The sequence below is a fragment of the Dromiciops gliroides genome, chromosome 3 (genome assembly GCF_019393635.1).
Source record: "Dromiciops gliroides isolate mDroGli1 chromosome 3, mDroGli1.pri, whole genome shotgun sequence".
NCBI lineage: Eukaryota > Metazoa > Chordata > Mammalia > Microbiotheria > Microbiotheriidae > Dromiciops > Dromiciops gliroides.
In genome coordinates, this window is record NC_057863.1 from 605085987 (window position 1) to 605109834 (window position 23848).

The window sequence follows — 23848 nt, forward strand, 5'->3', positions numbered from 1 at the left end:
TGAACACTCATTCTCCTATCAAAGGCCTTTCCAAACCACAATACCCAGAACTGACCACAATACTCTAGATGAGGACAGAGTACAGTGGGACCATCACCTCCCTATTCCTGGAAGCTATGTCCGACTTAATTCAGTTCAAGATCCCATTAGTGTTTTGGGCTGCCACATCATGTTGCTGACTTGTTTTGAGCTAGCAGTCCACTAAAACCCCCATATATTTTTCCAGAATAACCACTGTCTACCCCAATTTCCCTCATCTTATACTTGTGAAATGAATTTCTGTACCCCAAAGAAAGACTTTACATTTATCACTGTCTAATTCCATCTTTTTTGTTTGTTTGGTTGGTTTTTTTGTTTTGTTTTTTGGTGAGACAATTGGGGTTAAGTGACTTGCCTAGGGTCACACAGCTAGTAAGTGTCAAGTGTCTGAGGCCAGATTTGAACTCAGGTCCTCCTGAATCCAGGGCCTGTGCTCTATCCACTGTGCCACCTAGCTGCCCTAATTCCATTTTATTAGAGTCAGCCCTGTGCTCTAGCATGTCAACATCCTTTTGTTTTTAAATTATTTAAATTCAATTTCTTTAAAAAAACAACAACCCCCCCAAACCACCTTCTCTCCATCCCACCTCTCCATGGCCTACCTCTAATGAGAAAGAAAAACAAAAGCCCTGTTACAAGCACCTCTAGTCAAGCAAGCACTGGCTATGGCCCCAAAAACACGTCTCAATCTGCCCTCTGAGGAGATCACCCCTGCCTTAGGAGGGTAGCGTATTTCATCCTGCGTCCTCTGGAATCATGATTGACCATCATGTGTTGCCATCTTTTTGAAGCTTGATTCTGGCATCCAGTGTGTCATCTGTCCCTTATATCTTTGTATCAATAAAGAGGTGATCGCAAATATCCAGGCAGGAGGCAATGAGGGCTTGAACAAGGGTAGTGGTCTTCGTGGGGAATGTAAGGGATTGATTGGAGAAATATGGTGGTCGAATGAACAAGACTTGGTAACAGGCAAGATGTGAGAGGTGAGGGAGAAGTGTAATGATTGGAATGACGCCACCTGCTGGAGACTTACTGTAGAAAAGCTCTGCCATGAAAGGAACTTCTCTGAGGGCAAGACCATGGGTCTTTTCTTTGGCGTCAGGAAGTGACATTTGCTTGTGGGAGGAAGAAGGGGGAGCCAGGCACTCTGACTCGGGCTTTTTCCTGAGGATGCTGGTGGAGAAGGGAGCTAGAAAATGCGCTCTCCCTTTAATAGATAGGAATCTAGGCCTTTTCTTCTCTCTTTACCAAATTCTTATTCTCCTTAATAAATGCTTAAAAGCCTAACTCTTGCTAAAGCTTATAATTTATTGGTGACCATTCATTAGATATTTTAGACAGACTAGCTAGAATTTTAGCCCTTAACAGAAGGAAGAATCATGGATGACAATGTGAGGTTGAGAACCTGTGTGACTGGAAGCCTGGTTCATGCCCTCAACAGAAATCCAGACTGACCCGTCACCCCAACTACAGAACTGGGTACACATTCTGTCTTTTTTTGTGGGGCAATGAGGGTTAAATGACTTGCCCAGGGTCACACACATTCAGTCTTGACCCTGGCCTCAGCCTGATCATCTTGGATCAATCTAAGACTGACCCTGAAGCACAGTCTTAGCTTGATTCTCTTCAACTGGTCCTTCCCCTCACTAGGATTGAAACCTCAATCTAACTATAGCCCATCCCTAGCCTCATCTAGACAGCCTGACTCCTTACCCCTGCCAAAAGCTGACATATTTTGGGCAGCTAAAAGAGAGTCACAGAATTGAAAACCGGCCACAAACATTGGTTCAACCTTGGACTTACCCAAGTCTTGGCAAAAGACTCACCTCCTAGAAGTAACTGAAAGATTAAGCCCTAACTCTGGCCATAGACTGACTTTATCCATCCATCCACATACTGACCAGCTAAACTGCCTATGGATGCATCCCCAAGGCCAGCCACAGACAGAACCTGCCCCAATATGACTCTTAGACTGAGGCCTATCCAAGTCACTGACTGATCCCAGCTCCTCCTTAGATATTGGCTTCCTAAAATAGGCCCCCTGTCCTCTCTGCCTTGGTTGGACTTCATCTGAAGTATTCTGTTCAGTTCTAGGAACCACAGTTTAAAAAAGGTAAAGATGATCTAGAGTGTCCAGAGGGAGGCAATCCAGATAGGAAAGGTCCTTGAGCCCATGTCATACAAGGGTTGGTATGACGTAAATAGATAGATAGATAGATAGATAGATAGATAGATAGATAGATAGATAGATAGATAGATAGATAGATAGAGATAGAGATAGAGATAGATGATAGATGTTAGATACATAGACATAGATAGATAGCTCTTACCATGTGACAGGCACTGTGCTAAACTCGTACAGATAGTATTTATTTATTTTGATCCTCACAACCCTGAGAGGTAGATGTCGTTATTATCCCCATTTTATAATTGAAGAAACTGAGGCAAACAAAGGTTAAGTGACTTGCCCAGGGTCACACAGCTAGTAAGTGTCTAAGGCCAGATTTGAATTCAGGTCTTCCTAACTCCAGATGTTCTATCCACTGCACCGCCTAGGAGAGAAGACTTGGGGGCTATGATAGCCATCTTCAAGCAATATCATATTCTATATGGGGGGCAGCTAGGTGCCTCCCTAAAAAAAATTGAATATCATATTTTATATGGAAGAGGAATCCGGCTTGTTCTCTTTGGCCGCCAAAGCAGAGCCAAAAACAGTGGCTGAGAGCATCAGAAGTAGGACTTGAACCCCGGTCTCCCATGATTCTTTCTTTCTTTCTTTTTATTTTTTTTGTAAGGCCATTAGGGTTAAGTGACTTGCCTAGGGTCACACAGCTAGTAAGTATCAAGCGTCTGAGGTTGGATTTGAACTCAGGTCCTCCTGAATCCAGGGCTGGGGCTTTATCCACTGCGCCACCTAGCTGCCCCTCCCATGATTCTATATCTAGAATGACCCACGGGGCCAAATCACCACTTTCTCCCCTATCCCAACTTGGAGGGAGGCAGCTTGAGCCCCAAGCCTGACCAATGCAAAGAAGCACATGTACACAACCCAGGAAAAGCTTTCTAACAATCATGTTATTGAAAAGTGGCATGAGGGGGCAGCTAGGTGGCACAGTGGATAAAGCACCGGCCCTGGATTCAGGAGTACCTGAGTTCAAATGCGGCCTCAGACACTTGACACTTACTAGCTGTGTGACCCTGGGCAAGTCACTTAACCCCCCATTGCCCTGCAAAAATAAATAAATAAATAAACAGACAGACAGACAGACAGACAGATAGATAGATAGATAGATAGATAGATAGATAGATAAATAGAGAAAGAAAGAAAGAAAGAAAGAAAGAAAGAAAGAAAGAAAGAAAGAAAGAAAGAAAGAAAGAAAGAAAGAAAGAAAGGAAGGAAGGAAGGAAGGAAGGAAGGAAGGAAGGAAGGAAGGAAGGAAGGAAGGAAGGAAGAAAGAAAGAAAGAAAGAAAGAAAGAAAGAAAGAAAGAAAGAAAGAAAGAAAGAAAGAAAGAAAGAAAGAAAGAAAGAAAGAAAGAAAGAAAGAAAGAAAGAAAGAAAGAAAGAAAAGTGGCATGGGCTGCCTCGAGAGGCTGGAGGCTCCCCATCCCTGGCTGTCTCCAAGCAGGGGCTGGGCTGACCACTTGTCTGCTCTGTTCTACTGGGGATTTCTTTCCTGCATGGGTCAGCCTGGATGGCTGCTGAGGTTCTTTCCACCTTTCAGATTCTGTGATTCTGATAGAAATTCTCAGATTCTGAGGCTAGGGACTAAGGGCAACCCCAGGCCCCAGACAGCCTGACATTGAGGCCTGGCCCAGGGCTGAGCTTGTGTCCTCCCCTAAAACTGGCCAGGGATTCACCTCTGACCTCAGCCACACACCAGACCGTGGAGAGGCGTTATTCTGGTCATTGGTTGACCCCCCAAAAAAACCAAACAAGCAAACAAGTCACCTGACCACAGCCTGACAATCCCTACCGCAGATACACCCAAAGCTCTGTGGTAGACTAAGTCCCCATCCCCAGCTTTGAGACTGACCCTTAATCTAGTGACAGGTACCCCTCTCCTATTAACGTGGCTACAAACTGAACCCTAACCCCAGCTCTGGACTGAACCCCCTAATGCTGGTCAGAAATGGTCCCTTCCTTTTGGGGAGGGGAGAAGGGCAATGAGGGTTAAGTGACTTGCCCAGGGTCACACATCTAGTAAGCATCAAGTGTTTGAGGCCAGATTTGAACTCAGGTCCTCCTGAATCCAGGACTGGTGCTTTACCCACTGTGCCACCCAGCTGCCTCCAGAAATGCTCCCTTCCAGAACCCCAGGCAAAGGCTGAGCCCCTAAAACCTCAACCTTAGGCTGAACCTTGAAGCTTAACCCTAAGGCAGCTGGGCCTGGAGTCAGGGAGATTCTTCTTTGTGAGTTCAAGGAAGACCTGAGTTCAAATCCAACCTCAGACACTTACTAGCTATGTGACCCTGGGCAAGTCACTTTACCCTGTTTACCTCAGTTTCCCCAATCTATAAAATGAGCCGGAGAAGGAAATGATAAACCATTCTGGTATCTCCGCCAAGAAAACCCCAAATGGGGTCACAAAGGGTGGGACATGGTTAAAAATGACTGAACAAACCCTGACCATGGACTGACACTCTAAAACTAGCTACACCTGTGACAAGAAATCGAGCCTTAGCTCTAGAAGTAGAGAGTTATCAACAGCAGCTGGGTGGTGCAGTGGATAGAGCAGTGGATTTACAGTTAAGAAGACCCAAGTTCAAATTCTGCTCTGGACGCTAAACAACGATGTGACATCGTTGCTTAGCTTCTGTCTGCCTCAGTTTCCTCATCTGTAAAATGGGGATAATAATGACACCTCCTTTGAGAGGATTCATAAAGTGTTTTTGCAAACCTTAAGAGTACTATATAAATGCTAGCTATTATTATTAAAAGCATCAATAATTAAATGGGCATTTCCATGGTCCGATTTACATGGTACTTTTAAAGGTTACAAAGCACTTAACCTATACAGGGTATCCCCCAAAGTCTCAGTGTAGTTTTAAACTATTAAAGCTTTAAGCTTTAATTAATTCACTTATTCTTCACTACAAACCTTTGAGGTAGGTGCTACAAGTAGTGTACTCCCCATCTTACAGATAACTGAGGCTTGGCAAGGTGATGCTGACTGCAGATGTAACATGAACCATGGGACCCTATTGCTCTGCTACCGTCCACCCTGACCCCAGGCCCCAGATTTAATCCAGAGCTTTCCCCATTTATCAACTTCTCAAACTGAACTATGGCTGAGCCCCTCGGAGATCAAGCCCTCATCCTGATCGCAGACAGAACCCTCCCCACCCTCTCCAGGGCAAAGCTGATGATCCCAGGCTGAGGCCTACTGGTCATCTTGCAACAGGGGCCACTGTTGATAAGGAGGCTGAGGATGGGGGCAGCTAGGTGGCGCAGTGGATAGAGCACCGGCCCTGGAGTCAGGAGGACCTGAGTTCAAATCCAGCCTCAGACACTTAACACTTACTAGCTGTGTGACCCTGGGCAAGTCACTTAACCCCAATTGCCCTGCAAAAAAAAAAAAAAAACAAACAAAAAAAGGAGGCAGAGGATGATCGGGCCTCATGTACTGGCTCCTTACAGAGCAAGCTCTCTACGATCAAACTGTAACTGAACTTGGCTTCCTCCTGGTACATTAGTCAGATAATGGGGCAGAGGCTAGCACCAGCATCAGGAAAACTCAGGACCTTTCCTTCCTTCCCCGTAGAGTTGATGGTTTCTCAGAAGGTCCAGAGGACAGGCTGTAGGCAATGTCTAGGGAACAGGCCAGATGGGCAGTGGAACTCAGCTGAAAACAATATCAAGGATTAGGTATCATCCATTACCTATTACTCAGCTAGTCATAGCTCTGGCTTTCGGCAGGCCCCATCCTGCTCTGAAGCCAGGCCCCTCAGGCCCTGCCTCTGAAGCTGCATCTTCCTGCTGAATTTCCCCATGCTTAACCAACCCCAGTCCCAATCTTGCCTCAATTCTCTTCTCTCTTGCCCCCAACCACTACCACCACCATGGCAGACAGGCACAAACTCAAGCATTTTTTATCACAAAATTATTTTTTTTTTATTTTGAGGCTGGGTGAGGGAAAGGTATAGGAGAGGTGAGGTGGAGGGGTACTGGGAAGGGGTTACTCTACCCAAGGTGAGAGGATATGTCATCCCATGCCCACCCTCCCCTGGGGCCAGTGAAAGGGTGGCTCCCCTCCCCAAGGTCATGGCTGTGACCCTGCATGAGGGGTGGGGCATCCAGTTGCCCACTGTGGGTGTGGAAGAAAGAAGAAATGGGGTAGGGAGGTGGAGAAATGGGGTAGGGAGGTGGAGAAGGATAGGGAAAAAGACACCCACGTCAACCCATGGCACTGCAGGCTGCAGTTCCTACTGGTAGCCACCAGAGGACAGCACAGCCCCAAAGAAGGCTGGAGCCAGGGAACTTGTCCAGAATTCTCCATTCCTTAGGAGGATGGCTTAAAAAAATAAACCCCTAGAAGCTGGTGTGTCCCCCCCCACTCCCATAAACCCCCAGGGGTAGAGGGTGAGAGGTCAGGGTCAGGGGGTGAAGGGTGAAGGCCAAGAGCTCTGGTGTCTCTGATCTATCTCTTTGTTTAAAAAAATCAAAACTAACAAAATAAATGGTTTCTCTCTCCCTCCCTCCCTCCCTCCCTCCCTCCCTCCCTCCCAAAGAACAAAGGTATGTGGGTGATAGGGATTGGTTTGCAAGGTCAAAGTCCCTTCCCTCCATCCCTCCCCCCCAATAAATAGATCCACCAACACAAATAAATAAATAGACAAATACATAAATAAATAAATATTTAGATAAATAAATAGGGTCTTTGTATGTGTATATACATAAATCTCTCATTCTTTCTGTCTTTCTCTCCAGTTGGCCCAGTGACATAGGGTCTCCCCAGGCCCAACACACACACAACTTACTGGCTTTCTAGCTAAGACACAGGAAAGGAGGTGGGGAGAGGACTAGACTCTTCAAGACACAGTATTTCCAAATCTCCATTGGCTGGAGCCTGGAGGGTGGGGGGTCTGGAGAGGGATGGGATTGGAAGAGAAGGAACCCTTCCCAACCAGACAAAGCATTCCAAAGCTGCAGAATCCTGTGCCTGAGGGAAGGGGTGGTGGTGGTGAGACTGAGGCTGGTATAGAACTGTCAAAGACACATCATTCTGAGGGTTCAGAACAGCAGGAGGGCAGGAAGGGAAGCAGAAAACTGGGGAGAGGGGGGAAGGAGGAAGGGACCCAAACTAGACATCACTGGGGGAGCGGGAGCGGAAGGGGGACTTGGAGGAGGAGCAGCAGCAGCAGACGGCCCACAAGACTTTCTGGATGTCGTGATTTCGGAAGGCATAGATGACAGGGTTGAAGAGAGAGTTGGAGGTGGCTGGGAGCAAGGTGAGATAAGTATAGAGCCAGGGGGAGTGGGAGTCACCCAACAGGCAGTAGACGGCAAAAGGAAGCCAGCAGGCGGCAAAGGCCCCCAGCACCACTGCGAGGGTGGCGATGCCCTTGCGGGTAGCCACATAGTGGGAGGCGGGCAGCAGATGCCGCTGGAGGGCGATCTGCTGGGCATGGCGGCAGACGATCCGGCAGATCTGGGCATAGAGCTGTAACATCACACCGAAGACCATGAAGAAGACCACGGCCAGGACTACCAGGTGGTTCTTGGTCAGTGGGCTCACGACGCCACAGGAGGCTGGCTCATCTAGGCAGTTCCAGGCCAGCACAGGAAGGAGGCCCAGCCCCAGAGCACCCCCCCACACCAGCACCAGCATGGCATATGTCCTCGTCACTGTGGTCTCGGAATAGTAGGTGAGAGCATTGTAGAGGGACAGGTAGCGGTCCACGGTGATGGCCAACAGGCTGTAGATACTGGCCGTGAAGGCAGTGACTAGGACTCCCACCAGGACCAGGCTCAGGATGGGGGAGCCGATGCAATATTTGGAGGCAAAGTGCAGGATGAGGCCCAGGCCGGCTAGCAGGTCTGCAGAGGCCAGGCTACCAATGAGCAGGAACATGGGGGCCCGAAAGGCCGGTGTGCCCACGATGATGGCCACAACCACTGCGTTCTCGCAGAACACCAGGGTCCCAGAGATGCACAGCACCACGTCCCAAGCTGTGGGGAGGGGCAGTGGGGAGGCTGGGCTGGTGTCCCGGGGAGGCTCTACAACACTCTCATTCCCTGATGCCAGCCAGTCCAGGGGGCCTCCTATCCCCTGCATTGTGGTACCTGCTGGAAGAAAAGGTTTGGTGAGAGTCCTGTGGATGCCAGGTTTCACGGGGCTGGGGTTAATGCTCTCTTCTGACACCTAGGATACTGTATGAGAGATAGAGAGGGAAGGCAAGTGGCAGTGTCCAGATAGTGCCTGGTGCTTAGAGACACCAGGGTTCTGATGCTTATGAGGGTCATCCCTTTTCTTTACTTCCTTTAGGGATAACTGAGTGCCCCTTACCCAGGTTCCCTACAAGCTGCTCTCCCCTCAGGTGAATTCATTATAAAACAGTCTAAATCTCCCCCCACCCCTGAGTCTATTCAAAAAGGAAAAGGGGGGAATTCCCTGTCACTCAGCCCATCCTAAAGGAATGGGGAAACAAGATTGTCCCATGATGCTTGGGGTGGTCTAAGGAGAAGTTAAGGGGGTGGAGTGGCCTCTCCTCTGGCCCCCTCACGGCTCCCCTCCATCCCCTGGGGCTAGGGATGCTGGAAGACCAGCCCTCTTCTCCTTCCACTCGGACACCTGTTTTTCTAGGCCAGGCACCCTCATTCTCCAATTCCCCAGCCCCGACCTCTGTGTCCCTGAACCACGTACCCCCCCCCACAGCTTCACCTGAATTCCCATCCCCTGTCACCCACAAGCCCTCCCCTGAGACCCAGTCTCTCCTCCAACACTTGGGATGCTTAATGGGGCGGCCGCATCCTCCCTGGCCGGACACCTGGGTCCTGCCCCGAGCCGCCCAAGTGTCCCCCACCCCCAGCCCGCTCAGGTCAACCTGGGTCATGCAAGGGACCCTCCCACCCGCTCCCTTTTCTTCCAAGACACCCCAAGCCTCTGGCCCGGGCGTCCCTGGCTCCTGCAGCAACGCTAGCATCGCGGACGCCCGGGTCCCGGCGACGGGGCCATCACTCACCAGTCCCGGGGTCCTGGGGCTGCGGCTGGGGCCGGGGCTGGGCTGAGGCTCCGGTCCCCAGCCGGAGGCGTCCGCTGCAGCAGCAGCAGCAGGGGCCAGGGGGTCCCAGCCGCCGCGGGGCCGCCGTGGTCTAAGCCTGGGTCACCGAAGCCCCCGCCTGCAGACCGCCAGCGGAGCGGCGTGACTCACCCGCGCCGGGCCCCGCCCTGAGCCGCCTGCTCTCTGACGTCAGCGGCCCGGCCCGGCCAATGGGCTTCGCGGAAAGCAGCGCAGCGCGCGCCGCGCGGCATGATAATAAGGCCTCGCGCTGGCGGCTCCCCATTCATAAAAAGCACCCGGCCCCGCCCCCTCCCGCTCCGTCCTTGAGGCAGCGCCCTCGGCGGGCTGGGCCCGGCGGGCGGGGCTGTGGGGGGCGGCCCGCGTAGGCGGGGACCGTGACGGGGATGGGGATGATGCAGGTGAAGCAAGGAGAAGGAGGGGGGCGCGGGGCGGGGGACAGAGATGGTGGCGGGGAACGGGTGACGCTGCTGGCTGACGCCGATGCGGGCTCTGGGACCTGGGGTGACGAGGATGGGAATTGTGATGGGTAGCGGGGATAGGGACGGGGTGGCGGGGCGGGTAGAGTCATAGAACGAGGAAGTTCTGCGCTGGGAGAGATCTAGAACGTAGTATGTGAGAGCACCCAAAGTCAGAGCTGGAGGTGACCTTAGAGCATAAAATGTCAAACGTGGGAGGACCTAAATAACGAAGATCAAAGCTGGGAGGAACCTTAGAATACAATGTCAAAGATGGGAGGGCCCTTAGAACAGAGAATGTCAGAGCTGGGAGGGCCCTTAGAACAGAGAATGTCAAAGATGGGAGGACCCTTAGAACACAAAATAGAGCTGGGAGGGACCTTAGAACACAGAAAATCAGAACTGGGAGGGACCTTAGAACAAAAAATAGAGCTGGGAGGGACATTAGAACACAATATCAGAGCTGGGAGGGGCCTTAGAACAAAGAATGTCAAAACTGGGAGGACCCTTAGAACGCTGAATGTCAGTACTGGGAGGATCCTTAGAGCACAGAATATCAAAGCTGGAAGGAACCTTAGAACACAGAATGTCAGAACTGGAAGGACCCTTAGAACATAGAAAGTCAGAGCTGGGAGGGTCCTTAGAACAGAAGATGTCAGAGCTGGGAGGGGCCTTAGAACATAGAATGTTAGAGTTGGGAGGAGCCTTAGAACACAGAACATCAGAGCTGGGAGGGGCCTTAGAATAGACTGTCAGAGGGAGGGCCCTTAGAACAGAAGATGTCAGAGCTGGGAGGGCCCTTAAAATATAGAATGTTAGAGCTGGGAGGAACCTTAGAACACAGAATGTCAGAACTGGGAAGGCCCTTAGAATACAGAATGTCAAAACTGAGGGGCAGCTAGGTAGAGCAGTGGCTAAAGTGCCGGCCCTGGATTCAGGAGGACCTGAGTTCAAATCTGGCCTCAGACACTTGACACTTACTAGCTGTGTGACCCTGGGCAAGTCACTTAACCCTCTTTTGCCCCTCCCTCCAAAAGAATGTTAGAACTGAGAGGGCCCTTAGAACACAAAGAGCTGGGGGATCTTAGAACATAAAATATTAGAACATAGAACATCAAAACTTGGTACATGGGGCAGCTAGGTGGCACAGTGGATAGAGCACCGGCCCTGGAATCAGGAGTACCTGAGTTCAAACCCGGTCTCAGACACTTAACACATGCTTACTAGCTGTGTGACCCTGGGCAAGTCACTTAGCCCCAATTGCCTCACTAAAAACAAAACAAAACAAAACAAACTTGGGACATAGAATGTCATCTGTTCCAATGCTCTGGTTTCCCAAAAGAATGAGCATGACTTGAAAGGAGAAATGACTTGTCCAAGGTCACAGAACAAGTTAGCAGATAGCCAAAGATAGAATTCGGGTCTCTCAATCCCAGACCAGTTTTATGAGATGATAGAGTGTAGGACTGGGGTAAAGGGCAGGATAAGATAAGAAACTGAAGTGAGTTTCTGGGAAGATTCACAGAGAAACCACGCCCTGCCCCTGTCATGGGCTGGGAGAATAGAGCAGGGCTCACAAAATGTTGATAATTATTGACTGTAAGTGGCACAGGTTATCTTGTCCAGTCCCCTCATTTTACAGACAAGGAAAAATAAATAATAATAATTGACATTTACAAGGGGTTTTAAGATTCATGCTGCATTTTACATACATTATATTGTTTCATAGAATATCCCTGGGGAATAAATAGAACAAGTATTATTTTTCCCATCTTAGAGAAGAATAGTCTAAATCTCAGAGGAAGGGAAGTGACTTATGCAAGGTCACTGAGTTAGTAAGTGATAGAGCCAGGACCAGAAGCAGGTCTTGGTTCTAGATAACCTGATAGAACCAGGACAAGAACGCAGGTCCTGGAACAGATTTATGGTTTGTTAAGAGGCAAATGTGGTATAGTAGAAAGAGGCTTGAATTATTTTTTTTTTCAGAAGACCTAGGTTTGAATCTTGATTGTTCCTTACTAACCTTCATGGGACTCAGTTTCCTTATCTATAAAATGAGAAAAATTGGGTTAGGATTGTTGATCTAGAAAAGAATAAGCATTTATATAGCACCTTTTGTATGCCCAGCACCATGTTAAGCACTTTACAAATTTTATCTCATTTGTTCTTCACAACATCCCTGAGAGGTAGGTGCTGTTATTATGCCCTTTTTACAGTTGAGGAAACTGAGGCAGACGGTGGTTAAGTGACTTGCCCAGGGTCACACAGTTATTAAGTGTCTAAGGTCACATTTGAACTCAGGTCTTCCTGACTCCAGGTCCAGAAATCTGGGCTTTACCAGAAATATTAAATGACTTCCCACAGTCACACTGGAGAGTAATGTGGTGAGACCCAAGCTTAAGTCATTTTTAGCTCCAAATTTGATAATCTTGTGGCTTTTACTGCTCTGCTTTCTTGTCCCTGATTAGTTTCCAAAGTGGAGGACACTATGTCAATGATGGCTGATGGGCCATGGTGCCAGTCACAAGGTGACGGTATGATCAATAAAGGTGACACAGAGGGGACAGCTTGGTGTCATAGTGGATAAAGCACTGACACTGGATTCAGGAGGACCTGTGTTCAAATCCGGCCTCAGACACTTGACACTTACTAGCTGTGTGACCCTGGACAAGTCACTTAACCCTCATTGCCCTGGAAAAAAAAAAAAGGTGACACAGGGTGAGGGCAATGGTGAGGAAAGGTGCCCAAGCTTTTTTCCCTCCCTACCTCATCCTTTCATGATACCTAGCTGTCTTCAAAGCAACAGTTCTGATGGCCCCTTCTACTCAAGGCCTTCCCTGATCCTGCCAGGTTCTTGTAAGGCAGGGGCATCACTATGGACTAAAGCCAGACCTACAATGAGAAAGACCAGGCTTCAAATCTTCCCAGTGACCCAATCACTCTGACCTCTCTGAGCCTCAGTTTCCCCATTTGTAGTTAGCTCTAAACCTTGAAGTCACTTTATGTTTCCTAATCCAGGGCCTAGTTCTATCCACAGACTTAAGATGTGATTTCTTGGAGGGCAGGGTCTGTTTTGATTTGAATCTCAAGGGCTATGGTGTCACAGAGCTATGGTGTCACAGGGAAGATGTGAGCACAGGTCTTTCAGACTTCAGGGTCCCACAGCACTCTTCAGATGCTTATAAAACTGAGGTAAACCGACTGATGGGGACTCCAGAATAGCAGTGGCAGTGCCCCCCAGTGAACTTCTGGGATGGTATTATTCTGTATGCATCAGGCAGTTCTGATGCTGCCTGGGGGAGGGGGGAGTCATCGAGTTGACAGATGCGGTGGGATGGGTGGGTGGGTGCTGCTGGTGACATCATCCCCCTTGGCACCTGTACACTGGATAGTCCCGGAAGAGTTTCGGTCCTTCTTCTCTTCCTCCCTTCCTCCCCTCAGCCCCTGGTCTGGGCAGAATTTCAGGGACTCAATTATTCATGGTCTTGGAAAGCCAGTATTGTTGGGGAGAGGGAGGGAAAGGCCACTTCCCCGAAGGAGCTAGCGATGGGAAAAGGGTGGATAGCAGGGGAGGGAGCCGAGAAGAGTGTGAGAACAGGGAATCCTGATTCTCTCTGGCTGAAGCTGGGCTCTGAAGACCCCAATTTCTGCAGTTACTCCTTTTGATGGGTCAATGTGGAAGGGGTGGGACTGGAGGGGACCAAAAAGAATCCTCCCCGGCCCCTCCTAGCATTTAGGAGACTCATTCCAATGACCCCTCCCCCCCCTCACATCTTCCCCACATAGACAGCTTCCCAGCTGTTCCAGAAGTGGCCAAGCCCTTCCCTTTTCCTGTAGCCCCAGGGTTCAGCCCGGGGAAGGGGGCAGGGGGCAGAAGGAGACAAAACAGCAGTGGCCCCTTGACCTTGTGCCACCAGCTGGCTCACTTCCCCACCAGTGACCTGATCACAGCCTCAGCCTATGTGGTTGGGGAGCTGGAGAGGGGAGTTGTTGCGGGGAGTCTTTCTGTGCCCAGAATGGTATCCCTCCAGGGGGCAGGCAGGAATTATAACAACTGCAATGAGCATGAGAGCTGATATAATCCTTGAAGGTTTACAAAGAATTTAAAGCATGTTTGTGGTCCTCAAAACAACCCTGTGATGTAGGTTCTGTTATTATCCCTCTTTGACATGTGAGGAAACTGAGGCTCAAAGAATAAGATGGCTGCTAAATATTTAAATGACCTATGAATGATAAATATTAGGCACCTACTATGTATGTACAAGGCATTTTTTTTTCTAAGTACTAGGGATACAAACATAAGGAAGCAAGACAATTCCTGACCTCAAGAAGCTTACATTTGAATGAGGGAAAAGATAACACATACGTGGGAGCTAAACGGGTGGGGGGGGGGGATCGTGGATAGGTGCCTAAAGTCAGGAAGACCCGAGTTCAAATCCAGCCTCAGATACTTACCAGCTGTGTGATCCTGGGGCAAATCACTTCACCCTGTTTGCCTCAGTTATTCTCATCTATAAAATAAGCCGGAGAAGGATAAAGGCAAACCGCTCCAGGATCCTTGCCAAGAAAATCTCAAATGGGGTCACGAAGAGTCAGACACAACTGAACAACAAGAACAACAGATGGGGGCTGGAGGGTGGGGTGCAGTAGCCACAGTAGCATGGTTTAGAAATGGTCAGGAAGTGGTGAGGATGCTGGTCTTCCAACAAGATAAGAGTTAAAAGCTCCCAGCCTCCCAGGGGGCAAAGTCCAAGATCTGGTGGGAAGGGGATGAGGAAGACAGCCAAGGACAAAGGGAGTGAAAGCAGCATCTTTTGGAAATGGCTAAAGTGCCTATCTAAGAGAGGAATCCGTCTCCCTGATTCCAAATCCAGAATTCTATCCTCTCTGCCCCACTGGGTTTGTTTGTTTGTTTGTTTTGTTTGTTTTTGCAGGGCAATGAGGGTTAAGTGACTTGCCCAGGGTCACACAGCTAGTAAGTGTCAAGTGTCTGAGGCCAGATTTGAACTCAGGGCCTCCTGACTCCAGGGCCGGTGCTTTATCCACTGCACCACCTAGCTGCTCCTTCTCTCTGCCCCACTGTTATTGGATGTGCAAGGGGGTGGGGAATTCAAGAGGGCTGAGTCTGTGTGTGCTCGACTGCATCTGTGTTCTCGTGTGTTTATGTCTCTGTGTATTTCTGTATATTCTCTGCTGGTCTCTTGCTGGCTGCAGTGATTCACATTTTTTTAGTGCCTAAGATTTGCTAAGCATTTCCTTCATAACATCCGTGTGGGGCAGATAGTTGTATGGTACGCCAGTCCTCATCTCTGTGGGGCCCCCAAGGGCCTTCAGAAGCTCTCCCACAGAGGGACACATGGAGAAGAAAATGTGCAAACTGCCACCAAGAGGAAAATTCCCCTCTCCTTTGCAGAGCAGAGAGGGCAGGTAAGTGGGACTACCCAGAGGAGACCCTCACAAAAGACTAGAAGCCACACAATAGGACAGAGATGTGTCAGTATCTGTATACGGATATATAAGCCAAGAGTCTCTTTCCTCCCTGTTTGCCTCATGGAGAATGGGAATAGACAGCCACTGCTGTTAGAGTCTTAGGGATGGAGACTTGAGGGCCAAGGTGGACCCAAGCTGCTAAAGCCTAAATTCTATCTGCTAATGAACAAGGCCACAAGGGGAAGCTCCATTGAACCAATGGAACCCAAAGATCTTTCTTATGCTGGAAGGAGAAAAACAGTAGTGGGTCCCTTTGGCCTGGGCTATGACCTCCCTTCTCCATCAAGCTGGTCACCACAGCCTCTGTCTGACCTATGTAGTTGGAAGGCTAAGGAGGAGGTAGAACCTGGAGTAAAGAGATAGGACCAGAACAGCTGAGACTGGCAATTATTGAAAATCCCACTGGCTGGGGGGCAGCTAGATGGCGCAGTGGTTAAAGCACTGGCCCTGGATTCAGGAATACCTGAGTTCAAATCCAGCCTCAGACACTTAACACTTACTAGCTGTATGACCCTGGGCAAGTCACTTAACCCCCATTGCCCCGCAAAAAAAAAAAAAAAAAGAAAATCCCACTGGCTGGTGATGTGAAGAAAAAGATGCCTCTCTCCCACGATGATTCTCCTGCTTTTCCTTGCTCATAATCATTGATCCCAAAATATAGTCCTCAACATGCAACTTCTTGTGACAGAGATGGGTGTGGGGACCACCCTCTAAGACCTCACCCTAGCCAACCCTTAAGATCTGGGAGGATAAGCAGGAGGAGGTTTAGGAGATGGTTGGAGACAAACGATTCCATGTATTTTTGCTATATTCAATAAATGATTCAAATAAACACTATGTTAAGTACCTGTGTCCTGTGTATGGGGAGGGGTGATCAGTTCAGAGAAGACGTTTCAGGTGTGATTAAGTGCACAAGTGTACGGATTTTATATTTTTGTCATTTGGAGCAATATTCGAAATCATCCCTTAGCTTAAATTATGAAACCAACAAGTAAAATCTGTTAAATGACAGCTAATTATTTGAGTGATGAATGAATGATAAATATTAAACATCTAATATGTGCCAGGCACTATATCTTAGCGCTCTGGATACAAATGTAAGCTAGCAACAATCTAATGTCAGCAGTGCCTGGGGCAGAAGGGGTGGGGCGAGGGAGAGTTGAGAAGGGGATAGTCCAGACCAGTGGTTCTCAAACTTTTTGGTTTCAAAACCTCTTTATAAACTCTTAGATATTATTGAGGGGAGACAGCAAGGTTGGGCCATAGTGCATAGAGTCCTAGGCCTGGCGTCAGGAAGAGTCATCTTTCTGAGTTCAAATTCAGCCTGAAATACTTCCTAGCTGTGTGACCCTGGGCAAGCCACTTAAACCTGTTTGCCTCAGTTTCCTCATCTGTCAAATGAGCTAGAGAAAGAAATGGCAAACCACCCCAGTATCTTTGCCAAGAAAGCCCAAAATGGGAGTCACAAAGAGCCAGACATGACTGAAGTGACTCAACAACTCCCAAGAGCTTTTGTTTAGGTGGGTTATATCTATTGATATTAGCCATAATAGAAGTGAAAGTGTCTTAATCTTGTTATAGAAATGATTTTGACCTCATGCTCCCCACCTCAGGGACTCCAGGGGTCCCTAGCCCACATTTTAACTATTGGCGGAGCAGCTAGGTGGCGCAGTGGATAGGGCACCAGCCCTGGATTCAGGAGGACCTGAGTTCAAATCTGGCCTCAGACACTTCACACTAACTAGCTGTGTGACCCTGGGCAAGTCACTTAACCCCAGTTGCCTCACCAAAAAAAAAAAAAAGAACCATCGGCAGTTATAAGTTGTATTCTCTGATGGTTAATGGGGAAATTGCAACCTTTTGTAAGACCATAACATGAGGGCTCTTGGCTAGTGGCTCATGTAAGTCATTACCAGGTAGATAATTCAAATATTAGATTTCCTCCATAGATAACTAATATAGTTACATACTGACCTTTCATAGACTTACAGAAGCCAACTTGAAAATTTGGACTCCCTCTCATACTGACCCTACCGTAGTGCCCCCAAAGGTCTCAAGTGATACACACAATGCATTACCTGTAGTCCTCAGGTGTCAAATTTATCTCCATTGTTCAGACAAGAAAACAGACTCAGAAAGGGTGACTCACAGAGCTGATCATTGTTGCAGAATTTGAACTCAGGGTCTACTGACTTCAAGCCTGACATTCCGTGCATTATATAACACTGTACCCTCACTCATCCTTCTCCTCCTCCATCTAAGGCACTGTCATCCTTCTCCCCAAGCCCAGGAGAGGAGATTGGAGAGCCCTGACCTGGGCTTCTGGAGTGGACCCACTTGCCAGGGAGCTAGATATTGGGAAGTCTTGGGACCCAAGGCATTCTGTCTCTATTCCCCTATCTATCCTGACAGCTCAAGAGCAGAAAAAGACATGAGAGAGACACAGAGAGAGAAACATAGAGACAAAGATAGACACAGACAAAGAGAAAGACACAGGCAGAGACAGAGAGAGAAGGAATGACATACAAAGAGAGGAGAGAGACAGAGAGAGAAAGAGAGAGAGAGAGAGAGAGAGAGAGAGAGAGAGAGAGAGAGAGAGAGAAGGGAGAGAGAGGAGTCCGGTTTCAAACAGATTTTCCTGAGCTGCTTTCATTTCCTTGTATATTAAATGAGGGGTCAGAGCTGGGGTCTGAGCCAGGGTCAAGGTATAGTATCAGTTTTTGAGTTAAGGTCTGAGGTCTGAGTCAAGATAAGCCTTAGGGTTTAGCAGAGCAGAGAACTACAGATTCAGCTCCTCAGCCTGAGGTGTCATCTACACCATGGACAGCAGCCATTGAGCTCTCGGGCCATCCAGGACTCTGGATCCTGGCTTGGACAGAGAGTTCCTAATCTCTCTTTATGCCAGAAAAATGGGAGGAGGGGCATACTCTCCTTCCACTCTATCCTCTGGGCTCTTGGAGACCAGAAGAGAAAGAAGAATGGAAAGGGACAAAAGATCCCAGTTCAAATTTCCACTCTAATCACTTGGTAGTTGAGTCATTTTAGGCAAATCACTTGTCCTCTCTAGGCCTCATCTTTTAAACTGGAACTAAGGGGGACCTTAGAGGTCATCTCCAGCCCCCTCATTTAATATATAAGGAAACTAAAGCCTAGGAATACTATGAATCTGTCTGAAATTAAACTCCTCTCCTCTCCTCTCCTCTCCTCTTCTCTTCCTTCTCTTCTCTTCTTCCTCTCTCTCTCTCTGTCAAATATGCAGATATCTTTCACTGTCTCCCTTCCTTGTTCTTTCTCTCTTTCTGTCTCTCTCCTCTCTTTTTCTTTTTATTCCCCATTCCCTTTCTTCATCTGTCTGCCTCTCTGTGTCTCTCTCTCCTTTCCTTCCTCTCTTTATGTCTCTGCTTCTGTCTCAGTCTGTCTTTCAGTGATCTCATGAACTCCCACAATTCCTTTATACTGTCCGCCATTCCCTCCTCCTTTGGTTCAGTCTCTGAAAGAAAGGCAGCCTTCTGGCTAAGGCCACTCTGCTTTGCCTTTAGTCCTATCTCCTCCAATCCTTTGTGTTGGCTTCTTTGATCATTCTCTATTTCATCTTCAATCTCTCCTTATCTATTGGTTCCTTCCCTACTGCCTACAAATATGCCAAGATTTCTTCTGCTCTTAAAAACCCTGCTCACGGGACAGCTAGGTGGCGCAGTGGATAGAGCACCGGCCCTGGAGTCAGTACCTGAGTTCAAATCCGGCCTCAGACACTTAACACTTACTAGCTGTGTGACCCTGGGCAAGTCACTTAACCCCAATTGCCTCACCAAACCCCCCCCCAAACAAAACAAACAAAAAAACCCTGTTCACTTCACCCTGCCATCCCCTCGAGCTATCATCCTATATCTTTCTTTCCTTTACCAGATGAACTCCTAGCCTAGCTGTCTCCATTTATCCACCTCCAACTCACTTCTCCAACTCATCTTTTTGCAGTCAACTCTCAAGTTGACATATCCAGTCCTGATTTCCTTCCTGAGCTCTGTGCCCAAAAGACAACTGCCTCATGGACATCTCCACCCAGAGATACCTTGAATTCATTACATTTGTCCAAAATAGAACTCATTATCATTATCCCTAAGTCCACCCATCCTCCTAACTTCCTGAATTTTGTTGAGGTATTATCCACATAGCTTCACAACCTCAGAGTTTTATTTTTAAAATAGCTTTGATGGCTTTTGTTTTTATATACAAATAATTTCCCAATATAGCATACCCCCAGTAGACCTCCTCCCAACCCTCACCTTGTAACATAGAAAACTAGTTTGTGAAAACCAACCAACATAACACTTGGGGGTGCCTACATATACAATACCTGTAGTCTCCCATTTTCACCAAGAGAAGAGAGATGTGTTTCTTTACCTCTTCCCCAGGGGTGATGTTGATAACTATAACTAATCAAATTCTGGCTACCTTGTAGTGTTATTTTCATTACATATATGTAATATATATATATATATATATACACACACACACATATATAAAACACATACAATAAGTATATATGTATGTGTACACACAATAAGTGTGTGTGTATATATATAAATTATTTTTTACCTTGTTTTCCTGGTTCTACTTCTTTTGCTCTGCCTCAGTTTTCCCATGATTCTCCTTGAGGGCAGGAATTGTTTGATTTCTGTCTTTGTAGTCCCATTGACTAGCATAGCACCCAGCACATTCCACACAACTGAATAAATGTAGCAATACTCTGGACTCATTCTCCCAGATTGAGACAGACTACAGCTACCCCTCAGGGTTCTAAGAGTAGCCCAGAGGGAATGTGTGCGTCTCTAATGTGATCACTGAGCCTCCATTCCAGTGTTCTACATGACAGTTAGCCACCAGTGATTAGTATTCTCCTTTCCATTTAACTAATTAACATCAATTGGATTTTACAAAAAGATATTTACTTTAAAGACAGAGCAAGAACAGAACTCTACCCCTCCCCACCCCACCCCAGCCCCAGCCCCTGGTGGCTCACTCTCCCCTAGACCACCTCAATCCCTGGAGTTTTGATATAGTATTCAACCCAGTAAGTTCACTTCCAAATGCAGCATGACTAAAAGGTAAATGAGTTTGCATCTCTACTGCTGCTAGACCGGGCCAGGAAGGTCACTTGAGACTTTGTTCCTCACCATCTGGCTTCCCCATTAAATCCCAGCATGGACTCTAGCTCCTGGATTTCTGGTGACTTGCTCTCCTGACCTTTGGAAGTTCACAAAATTACAGTCATTCTCACCCTCCTTCACCTAAAACAGGAAAGGACAAACAGAAAGGGGGCAAAGAACAGAGCCATATTCACCAGCCGCCTGTTGACTCCAGATGTGGTAGGGCTTAGACCTCTCCCCATTCGAAGACTTCCAGCATGCATCTTCCCTTGAGGGCTATGGGGGAGAAAGAGAACAGCAGTGCCTTCACTATGGCCAGTTAGCTGTGCCTTTTTAACATGCCCCAGTTCTGGCTTTTGGCTCCCCCATCTCTTCATCACTTGGCCAACCAAACAGAACCAGTGTGTCTGTGCATGCTCCAAATGAGAGAGCAGGGTGCTTTCACTTCCCATCCACATGCCTTTAGCAGGCTCCCAGTTTCTTCTACTTAAGGTTTGTTCTCCCATTGCATGAATATACCCATGGATGTTCCTACAAATGTGGGGCCCTCCCAATTTCCCCAGCTCCCATGACCTGGATCTTTACTCCACCTCAGATCACACTATTGATCTCAACATCATCCCTAACTGTTCTTCCTCTAGGATCCATTACTTTGAGTTTCTCCATGACTACAGCTTCCTACCCTTTCATCTATCTCTTAGCTTCAACTCTCCTAACCCTATTTTTCACCCTTTCTACAATCCTCACTCCCTCCATGGAGAGACAGGATGGCAGAGTCAGTATTGATACACTATATGGTCATGAAGACCTTCGTTCAAACCCTGCTTCTGACAGTAGTTGTGTGACCTTGGGCAAGGTGTTTGATTTTCTAAACCTCAGTTTATTCTTCTGTAAACTGGACAAGATGGGCCCTTAGGTTCCAGGTCCACTAACCCTGGCCTCATTTCCAATCTTGAACTTCCTTTTCCCCCTAGGCCTGCCTCATTATATACATTGAAATCCTACTCTATCATCTCCCATTCTCTCCTATTTGGTTCAGTCTCTAAGGGAAAGGTGGCTCTTTTTGCTAAAGCCATCCTCTCTACTTATGCCCTTAGTCTCATTACCTCCAGTGCTCCAGGAGAGCGGGCCCCTTTTATCATTCTCATTTTCATCCTTAATCTCTCCTTATCAATCAAATATACCTTACCCTTAACCTCAGGTAGGCAGCTAGGTACTGAAGTAGATGGAGAATTGGATCTAGAATCAGGAAGACTTGAGTTCAAATATGGACTCAGATACTTCCTAGCTTTGTGACCCTGGGTAGATCACTTAACCTCTGTCTTCCTCAGTTTCCTGCTCTGTGAAATGGGGATAATAATAGCACCTACCTCCCAGGGTTGTTGTGAGGATAAAGGGAGAAAACATTTGTAAAACACTATATAAATGCTAGATATTATTATCAGCTCCCTCCCCACTGCCTACAAATATGCCCATGTCTTCCCTATCCTCAGGGACTTGACCCTGCCATCCACCCAAGCTTCCTTGCACACAGGAACTACCAGAAAAAAGTCCTGTCTCCATGACTCCCAGTCTACATCTCCAAGTCGTCCTTGATTCTTTTCTCTCCCTCACTGCTCCTCAGCCCCCTCCATAGCTAATGACTTGCCAAGTCTTGTCAATTCTACCTCCACCACATCCCTCACATCTGTTCCCTTCTACACACACGCACACACACACACACACACACACACACACACACACTGAACACCAGCCCACATCAGGCTTCCATCAGCTCTTGCTGCAACTGATATAACAGGATCCTACTTGGTCCCTCTGCTTCCAGCTGCCCCCTATTGAATCCATTCTCCATAAAGCTCCCAACTGATCAATTAATCAGTGAACATTTATTAAACACCACTGTGTACCAGCCACTGTGATAAATACTGGGGATACAAAGACAGAAGTGAACTTTACATTCTGATGGGGAAGACAACATAGATGCATGCACACACACACATAGGTATAGAAAAAAAATTTACAGTGAAGATAAAAAAGTAATCTTGGCAAAAAAAAGGCACTAGAGCTTCAGTAACCAAGAAATGTCTCCTAATACAAGTGGCACATGACCTGAGTTTTGAAGGAATTCAAGGATTTCAAGAGGCAGAGGTGAGGAGGGAGTGCATTCTAGGCATGGAAGACACAGAAATGGGAGGGATGCCAGGCATGAGGAAGTTGGGCATGCCAAAAACACATACCCCACAAACAGACCTGTCACTCCCCTGCTCAAAAATCTTCAATATTTCCCTATAGCCTCTGGGGTAAAATACAATCTAACAGAATCCTATATTTAGAGCTGGAAGGGATTTTAGAGTCTATTGAGTCCAACCACCCCATTTTGCAGATGTAGAAACTGAGGCTCAAAGAGGTTACCTAACTTGCTCACAGTCACAGTTAGTCAGCACCTGAGGCAGCATGAGAAGCCAGGTCTTTCTTATTCCTTTGCAAGAGACAACAGGGCAGGGGCAGCTAGGTGGCACAGTAGATAAAGCACTGGCCTTGGATTCAGGAGGACCTGAGTTCAAATCCAGCCTCAGACACTTGACACTTACTAGCTGTGTGACCCTGGGCAAGTCACTTAACCCTCATTGTCTTGCCAAAAGAGAGAGAGAAAGAGAGAGAGAGAGAGAGAGAGAGAGAGATAACAGAGCCTCTTGACTCCTCAGCTTGCCATTTGAAGCCCTTCACAATCCATCACTGGCCTACCTTTCCATATTCATTTCACATTGCTCTTTTAACATGGATTCAATGTTCTGGCCAAGTTGGCCTTCCTTGCTATTTCCCAAACTGGGCATTTAACCTCCTTATAGAGTGTGCCTTCACACAGGCTGGCTCCCATGTCTGGAATGTGCTACCTCAGTCTCCTAGGTGAGAACCCCTAGCTTCCTTCAAGGCTCAGGTCAGAATCCAGTTTCTCTTTCTTCCTCCATGAAACCTTTCTTGATAGCCCCATCCATCTGCTCATGCCCATTTCCCCCCAATTGATCTTATATTTATTTTGTGTATACTTATATGAGTGGGATTCCACCCCACATTGATTAATTACACAATGCCCAGACACCTCAAATGAATCCATAAATTAATCAAAAGTTATCCAGTTATGAATGTCCATATTGAGTTTGAAGGGATTATAGTGGCTTTGGGTCATTGGATAAAGACAAATGGTGTCACACAGGAACTATTTTGTCATTGGTTGAAGACAGTCAAGCAGTAGCTCTTGAGAGCTGGAGAAAATGATGGCTAAACCACAGCTTTTGCATCAAGAGCTAAGACTCCCATTGGGGACAAACTAGACCCCAAAGAAAGTCAGCTTTGTGACTGATACAGGGCACTGACCCTTAGAGTTCAACTGAGAGCTATATACCTAAGGAGAAAGTCATGAAGAACTCATGAAGAGAGAAAAGGAATTCTAGTAACTCAGAGCACTTGAGTT

At 47.5% G+C, this 23848-nt stretch overlaps 1 protein-coding gene across 3 annotated transcripts; it reads right to left on the reverse strand.

Moving 5' to 3' along the window:
* Positions 1 to 6787: 6787 nt before the first annotated feature.
* GPR3 (G protein-coupled receptor 3) lies at positions 6788 to 20609 on the reverse strand. 3 transcript variants are annotated; one of them, XM_043995802.1, is made up of 2 exons: positions 20571 to 20609; positions 6788 to 8325 (listed from the first exon to the last, which is right to left on the reverse strand). In XM_043995802.1, exon 2 carries the CDS (start codon positions 8315 to 8317, stop codon positions 7343 to 7345), a length of 975 nt encoding a protein of 324 aa, XP_043851737.1. In that variant the 5' UTR covers positions 8318 to 8325; positions 20571 to 20609; the 3' UTR covers positions 6788 to 7342. The 3 variants fall into 3 exon arrangements, with proteins under 3 accessions (XP_043851737.1, XP_043851736.1, XP_043851735.1); XM_043995801.1 differs by lacking the exon at positions 20571 to 20609 and adding an exon at positions 9225 to 9404; XM_043995800.1 differs by lacking the exon at positions 20571 to 20609 and adding an exon at positions 9225 to 9404 and having other exon boundaries at positions 6788 to 8328.
* Between the last annotated feature and the right edge of the window lie 3239 nt (positions 20610 to 23848).